At 38.4% G+C, this 8,458-nt stretch overlaps 1 protein-coding gene across 1 annotated transcript in view; it reads right to left on the reverse strand.

The window, feature by feature from the left end:
* Positions 1 to 8,458, reverse strand: part of ACVR1C (activin A receptor type 1C) — a 57,382-nt gene that overhangs the window by 27,515 nt on the left and 21,409 nt on the right. Inside the window, exon 2 of the mRNA XM_007941816.2 lies at positions 3,900 to 4,139. Coding sequence (XP_007940007.2) covers positions 3,900 to 4,139 — 240 coding nt within the window. The remainder of the gene's footprint in view (positions 1 to 3,899; positions 4,140 to 8,458) is intronic.

Raw genomic sequence — 8,458 nt, forward strand, 5'->3', positions numbered from 1 at the left:
AGTCTGCAGTATGGATTACATCTCAATATAAAGAAAACAAAAATCCTCACAACTGGACCTATAAGCAGCATCATGATAAATAAAGAAAAGATTGAAATTGTCAAAGACTTCACATTGCTTGGTTCTACAATCGACGTCAATGGAAGCAGCAGTCAGGACATCAGACGACGTATAGCACTGGGCAAGTCAGCTGCAAAGGCCCTCTTTCAAGTACAGAGGAGCAAAGATGTCTCCTTGAGGCCTAAGGTGCACCTGACACAAGCTATGATATTTTCAATTGCCTCATATGCATGTGAGAGCTGGACAGTGAATAAGGAGGACTGAGAAAGAATTGATGCTTTTGAGATATGGTGCTAGTGAAGAATGCTGAAAATACCATGGACTGCTAAAAGAACTAACAAATCTGTCTTGGAGGAAGTGCAGCCGGAATGCTCCTTGGAAGCGAGGATGGCCAGACTTCGTCCCATCTACTTTGGTCATGTTGTCAGAAGGGATCATTCTCTGGAGAAGGATGTTGTGCTTGGCAAAGTGGAGGGTCAACGAAAGAGACCCTCAACAAGATGGAGTGACATGGCTGCAGCAATGGGCTCAGGTATAGTAGGGATGATGAGGCTGGCGCAGGATTAGGCAGTGTTTCATTTGTTGTACGTAAGGTCACTATGCATCAGAGATGATTCACCGGCACATAACAAAACAACAACAAACAATCAAACCTGAGGAGCTCATCTTCCAGCACTGCATCAGACAATGTTTCAGGGCTATTCACAAAGTTTTCCAGTAATATATCAGACAGTGTTTCACTGCTATTCATAAGGCTTTCACTGGCCAGTTCTTTGAGAAGTAGATGGCCCTTTCTTTCTTCTGAGGCTGTCTTAGTCTGGAAGTTCCACTGAAACCTGTCCACCATGGGAGACCCTGCTGGTATTTGAAATACTGGTGGCACAGCCTCCAGGCTCACAGCAACACACAAGCCACCACAGTATGACAAACTGACAGATGAATACAAGCGTATGTGATGATTGAAAATACCATGGCTTGGGTTGGCACACCTTAGTCTTCAAAGTGGTATCTTTGCTCCTTAACACTTTAAAGAAGTCTTTTGCAGTAGATTTTCCCAGTGCAATATGACATCTGCTATCTTGATTGCTTCTTCCATGGGTGTTGATTGTGGATGCAAATAAAATAAAATCCCTGACAATTCCAATCTTTTCTCCATTTATCATGATGTTGCTAACTGGTCCAGTTTTGAGGATTTTTATTTTCTCTATGTTGAGATGTAATCCATCCTGAAGTCTGTAGTCTTTGATCTTCATCAGTAAGTGCTTCAAGTCTTCTTCACTTTCAATAAGCAAGGTAGTGTCATCTGCATGTTGTAGGTTGTTAATGAGTGTTCCTAGCTCATCAGCTACTTTTAGCCAGTGGTCACTGCCAAATATATTCATCTGGCTTTGGTTTAAGAAAAAAAAAAAATTCTAGAATTATTTCAGATTAATTATTCATCAAGGACTCATCCATGCTTGGTAATAGATGAGAATTCAACACAATCAATAAATGCAGATTTAGAGCCACAGTTGTACAAAAGCACCAAAACATTTACCATTATTATTATTTTTTAATGCCATGGCTCATGAGTACTTTCTTAAACTAAATATATAATCTCCAATTTACTAATCTCTATCACTTTTATCTGAAAGAGAAATTCCTGACCATCTCCAAAATATTTAAAATCAACATTTCTATCTTACATCACGAGGTGAATTAAAGTGTTTTGGTGGGGATGAAATAGATTCAATCACTTGGATCTTCAAAGAGAAATTATGTAAGTTTCCAGGAAACTTGGTACACATTATAGCTCTCTGTTCTAGTGGTGTAGTACCTAAGGCATTTGACTGCTAACCAGAAGGCTGATGGTTCAAACTCACCAGGCACCTCTTGGAAGGAAGATTGGGCAATGTACTTCTGTAGTGATACCAACTCAGAAACCCAAGGAGGGGTTGCTAAGGGTCAGATCCTACTGGACGGCAGTGAGTTTGAAGTTGGAGTTTGGTGCCTGTATGCCATGATGCCTAGAATGTTGTCAGTACTGAAGAAATTGGGATACAGTGGTGCTCAAAATGTAATGTTCAAAGAAGGAAAGAGTATTGAATCCAAACAAGTTGTACTTTTAGAGAAAGAATACTAGTTTTCTATCCAATAATTTGATTTTGATTCTAGCTTTATAAACTTGGCCATTTGAATATTTCCTTTCAAACATTCCTCCTTTGAAAACATAACATCTAACTTGTGCAGTGATAATGTATCATTTAAAATTTGGTCAGTGAGAAGACAGATGGCACTGCCCCCAGAAGCAGCAAAAATTCTTGAGACTCTCTAGATGAATAATTACTGTTCTCTTTTCTAAAGAATAATTGTAGTCCTTGTAGTCCATATACATGTTGAATATGTCTACTGATATAGATGTGATCCCAATCAGAGCTTTGAACTGGTTCATTCTGTTTCAACCTCCTGCTGAGAATTTGCATTTCCAACTACCCCCCATCTCCAACCCCCTATACTGAATTGTTATCTCCCGAAGATCTTTTAAAATGTAGAATCTGATTCAGTATATTTGAAATGGAAATTAAAACTCTCAGCAAAGTGTCGAACCAGAATGAAATGGGTTAGAAGCCCTGGTCCCAACACAATTGAAGCACCAAGCTGTGCTTGTTCTGTCATCTATCTCTATTAAAAGTGCCTGTTTGGATGCTTCTAAAGGGCATTGGCAGGTGAGTTCCTCAAAAATTTATTTGGGGTAATAATCTTTAATGATCTTCCCAAAGCAGGAAGAGTATACAGGGGCTTCTAAAGTCGCTCACGTAGGCTTACTGTAGTCCGCATTTCTGCAATACTATGTGCTGGTAGACTTTCTGGAAATATATATAAGAGCAGGGAATCATCTGCAATTTAGGGGAATATCTGCTCCATCATCAGAAACAAACAAATAAACAAAAGCCTCAAATGCTTTGTGTTACAGGCCGTAATACAGCCAGCTACTTTGAGCTGTTTTATCAGGTGTTCTAGCGTTCCATTAAAACGAAAGGTAGTTATCATATAAACCTAAAGCAGGAAAAGCGAGCAAAGAAAATCTGTTCTACTTCCTTTTATCTTCCATTTCTATGCTTTAACAGCATGTCCTTGACTTTAATTTTAGGTCAGCTCCCTAATAACTTCACATACATATCCCAGAATCCTGTACATTCTGAAGATCTTCGTAACAAGCAGCAAAGGTGTTCTAAGAACACTACTTCGCTTAACTAATATTTTTTCCCAAAAGTCAGTTTCTCAAGTACAGTAAGTCCCCATAAAGCATTACCAAAAGAGCAACAGTGATTATTACTAACCATAATTCTCGGGAGAGCGAAATTCCTTTCTTGTTTTATCAGTAAGTTCTGAATGAATGTGAACATGAGAATCTCAATGCCTAAAGCACAAAAAAGCAATCGAGAAGACCTAATTCTTTAGGCCATGACAGCTTTTTCTCTTCATCAAATTCTAAACAGTATTTCTAGACCAGAATTTACCACATACCATACCAAAACCCAAAGCCAAACTCACTGCCATCGAGTCATTTCTGACTCACAGCGAGCCCCACTGGGTTGCCAAGGCTGTAAATCTTTACAGATGCAGATTGCCCCATCTTTCTTCTGGAGCAGTTGGTGGGTTTGAACTGCTGACCTTCCAGTTAGCAGTCAAGTGCCTTATCCATTACGCCACCAGAACTCCATGTACCATATCATGCATTTTTTTAAAATGGAATTCATGATATTTGGGTAATTTTTTGTTTCAAAAAAAAAAAAAGCTTTTGCTGTATTTTTAAATAATTTTTTTTCTAACTGAAGAAATGGACAATGAGCACATACCAGAGCCAGATCCTGAGGTAGTGACATCATAAATCAGGTCTTTAAGAGTTTTTCCAGCATTGACTAGATTGCACTCAGAAAGTGGTTCCTCCACATTGTGTCTCTTTTTCTTCCTGTATGTGCACTGTCGACTGTGGCATGTACATATAGTCAGCATTGCAGCTATGGACAAGAGGCAAATGGGCACAGTAATAATAACAGTCAACCCCATGGGTCCGACTTTAGGGGCCTCTGGTGATGCTGCAGTTAAAAAAAGAAAAAACACAATCATAAATTAATCCATTTAAAATATATTCAAAATGGACAATGTAGTCACTAAACTTTCACATCTATAATGTGCAACTTAAACAATATGTTCTTATGTTAATTGGTAAAAATTCTGCGGTCTAATAAGCAAACATGGGCAAAGGCAGTTGAAGTTAGGTAGCAGCTAGGAATGATTATGCCAGGTGACAATGGGAAATAGAATTGTTGCTGCTGTTAGAATTAGGATCATGAAAAAGCACTAACACATGGGATCATTTTTAAAACTTCCAAAGCATTTAACATGTTTCTACTATTTTCTCCCCATTATTCTGTAGTCAATTCTTGGATTCCATTCATTCACCCATCCATTCATGCCATAAATAATTATTGAGCTCTTGCAATGTGTTGCCACTACTCCAGGTGCTGGAGCTATGACGTTGAGTGAAAGAGCAAAATCCGTGCTCTTATAGAACTTATGGTTTTCATACATTCGCAGGTGTTAAGTAATATGAACAAAAATGCAGGACAGAAAAGAAACAGAGTGATGACAGGATGCTACTTTAGGAAGAGTGATGAGAGAAGGTTATTTTTGGTGGATGTCTGAGCAGACCTGAGTGAAGTAAGGGAGCAACAACTGGAGGTATCACAGGCAAGAGTGTTCCCAGAAGAGAAAGGGCAAGTGCAAGGTCCCTGAGGTGGGAGGCTGCTTGACATATTCAGGAGGAACACCTAGAGTGAGTCTAGAGTACAGTAAGTGAAGGGGGTCAGGCAGGGAGGAAGAAAGAAACAGAGAGAGGGAGGGAGGGAGAGAAGGAGGGAATGAGGAAGGAAGGAAGGAAGAAAATAAAGAAAAGATCATGTGATGCCTTATAGGCTAAGAAAAAAGCTGTGAATTTTTTTTCTAAGTAGAAGCTATTGCAGGGTTTTGACCAGGATGGAGATAGGATCTAACTTTCACCCAGAATGGCTGCTGTGTGGAGAAGAGACACTAGGGGGTAAGAGTAAAAGCAAAGGACCAACTAGAAACCACAGGTAATAATTCACTGAGACATGATGGTCTTAGATGACAACTCTATCTAAAATAGCACTTCTTCCCATCCCCCAGGAGCTCTGGTAGCGTAGTGCCTAAGGCACTTGACTGCTAACCAGAGGACTGGCAGTTCAAACTCACCAGCCACGCACTGGAAGGAAAGTGGGCAATCTACTTCCATAGTGATACCGCCTCGGAAATCCAAGGAGGGGTCTCTATGAGTTGGGTCTGACTCGAGGGCACATAACAAAAACACCACCACCCATCCCCTCTCACATTCTATAGCCTTTTCTTTCTTTATTTTAATCCCTGGCTCTTATCACCACCTGGCATATCATATATTCATTTATTTATTATTTGATTCCCTCAAAATAATGTAAGCTTCATGAGAGAAGGAACTTAGTTTTGGTCCCAACTGTTTACAACCATACCCATAGTGTTTACAGTGCTTGACAAACTATATGATCAATAAACAGTTCCAGAATGTCAGAATCCTTAAAAGTTCTACTACTTTTGTTCTTAATAAATAAGAAACCAGATTTTCAGTGTTAGAAAAACTAACACTAACTCCTGGTGACCCCTGTGTGTCAGAGTAGAATGTTCCCTACAGGGTTTTCAACGGCTGATTTTTCCAGAAGTAGATCTCCGAGCCTTTTGTCCAAGTGCTTCTAAGTGGACTCCTCCAACCTTCAGCTGAGCAGTTGAGTGTGTTAACCATTTGTACTACCTAGAAATTCCTATGATGAGAGATACTTCCTGTGTTTTTCAAAAAAGCTATTTTGACACAATGTTAGATGGCCAGAGTATCTCTGACCAGTTAATGCCACTTGAAAACTATTTGGCACATTGCTTCTTTCCTTTCCATATACTTAAAGAGAGCCTCGGCAGCTCTGGTAGTGTAGTGCCTAAGGCACTTGACTGCTAACCAGAAGGCTGGCAGTTCAAACCCACCAGCCATTCCTCAGAAGGAAGATGGGGCAATTACTTTCATAGTGATACTGCCTTGGAAACCCAAGGAGGGGTCGCTATGAGTCGGGTCTGACTCGACATCACATAACAACAACAACAAAGAGAGCCTCAGTATTAATTTAGTTCTAAGTCCTGCCAGTAAGAATATATATTTTTATTTTTATTTATGGTGAATTTAATAGAATCTGGGAACAGAGTTCTGAAGATGTAGTTTCTCAAACAGCAAGGAGAAGAAGAATGTAGGTCTTGGATAGAGGCACACCCAGTTCCAAACCTGGGCTGCCACACTCATGCTATATTGACGTTGGACAAACTAGCTCTCAGCTGACTCTGACTAGGCCAGTAAGAATTAGAGACAGAGAAAGCAATAGCAAAATAACTGTACCTTAGAGTGCAAACAAATGATAATGATAATGGATTTGATTAATTAAACCTTCCTTCTTTACAATGATAATCTTAGAATTTATTATATGAACTGTACTTGAATTTTACTTACAAAGTGTGAACCAAGATATATAAATAAATTTGAAAACAGGTATTTAATTCTAAAGCAAAAAAGAATCAGATTACTCAAAAAGAAAAAAAAAAATGTGTTCATAGATGTTCACTATAATCCTAAAAATAAGGGGCTCTGGTAGCATAGTGCCTAAGGCACTTGACTGCTAACCAGAAGGCTGGCGGTTCAAACCCACCAGCCACTCCTTGGAAGGAAAGTTGGGCAATCTACTTCTGTAGTGATACCGCCTCGGAAACCCAAGGAGGGGTCACTATGACTCAGGTCCGACTCGACAGCAATAACAACAACAACAAAGCCACTATTAAGCAAAATAGATTTATTACGTATTAGGAGGCTACTAATAAGTTAACGATTTAAAACTGTTAAGTGAACTTTGGGCACAAACATAATCCATGCTTTCTACTTTACTTAGTGAATTCTGGTAGATCGCCAACTTCCCTACCCCTGTGTGTTTCAGGATTCCTCTGAAATCAATAGTCATACAGGTGCATATGAGGAGCACTTGGCCTTGAGTGTTCTTAGGAAGAGGTGCTACAAGGGTTCTCTGACTTCATTTCACTTTAGAAATTATTAATTCTGTTACTTCTGACTTCTAAAGTTTGTCATCATAACAAAGTTGTATTATCCATTTTACAATGATCTTTCAAATCTGTATTTCAAGTTGTAACTGTATTTTTATGCCCTCACACAGGTATTCTAGGTATTTTAACAAAGCCACAGAATTTACTTAGTAACTTTTTAAGAAACACTTTTGCAATTTTTTTAAGGTAGAATTCCATTATTGGATATATTTATATAGCTACACTTTATCTTGGTATATTATATGTAATTGGAACTATCAATATAAATATTAGAGTGAAAAAGCTTATTGATTGCCTTCATTTTAGTCAAGCTCTATTAAACAGAGTTTGGCTCATCACTATGGCAACTAATAAAAAGGTAAAAGTTCAAAAGCCCTGAAAATAGAATAACTTCTATAAAAGTGTACTGCTCTAGTGGTGGCTACTGCACTCAGGGATGTTTATTACAGATGGGCAATTTTTCTACTTTTGTAAACAAATTTACTGATACTAGTGTGAAAGAAAACAGATTACTCAGCTTAAAAAAAGGCTAGCAACACCAATCACAAAAAGCTCATTAAACACTGAACAATTTCAAAAGCAAACATTTGTAAAACTATGTTTTAAACCAAAGGTTGGTTGTAATCTCTACAGTAGAAATGAAAACTGTAGCCTACACTCAATTAATTATGGTGAAGGAGACAACAGTGCAGGTAAGAATACACTTTCATAATACTTACCTTTGGTGAGCATATTAATTTTTCATGCAGGTTTTATACTCCAGATCAAAGAGAGGTTTACTATTTGATATCAATTTTTGAGATTTTTCTGTGCCAATGGAGATGCTTACTGATGAAGATTAAAGACTACAGTCTGCAGCATGGATTACACCTCAACATAAAGAAAACAAAAATCCTCACAACTGGACCAATAAGCAGCATCATGGTAAGTGGAGAAAACACTGAAGTTGTCAAAGATTACATATTACTTGGTTCCATAATGAACATCAACAGAAGCAACAGTCAAGAAATCTGGTGATGTACTGCACTGAGCAAATCTGCTACAAAACACCTCTTTCAAGTGCTGAAGAGCAAAGATGTCTCTTTGAAGACTAAGGTGTGCTTAACCTAAGTCATGGTATTTTTTTTTAATTAGGATTTGGGTGAAGATTTACAGAGTAAATTCACTTTTCATACAGCAGTTCACATATACTTTGTCTCATGTCATTGACCAAAAT

This window comes from Orycteropus afer, unplaced genomic scaffold (assembly GCF_000298275.1).
Source record: "Orycteropus afer afer isolate SDZICR_OR568_19922 unplaced genomic scaffold, OryAfe1.0 scaffold00084, whole genome shotgun sequence".
NCBI classification, from domain to species: domain Eukaryota; kingdom Metazoa; phylum Chordata; class Mammalia; order Tubulidentata; family Orycteropodidae; genus Orycteropus; species Orycteropus afer.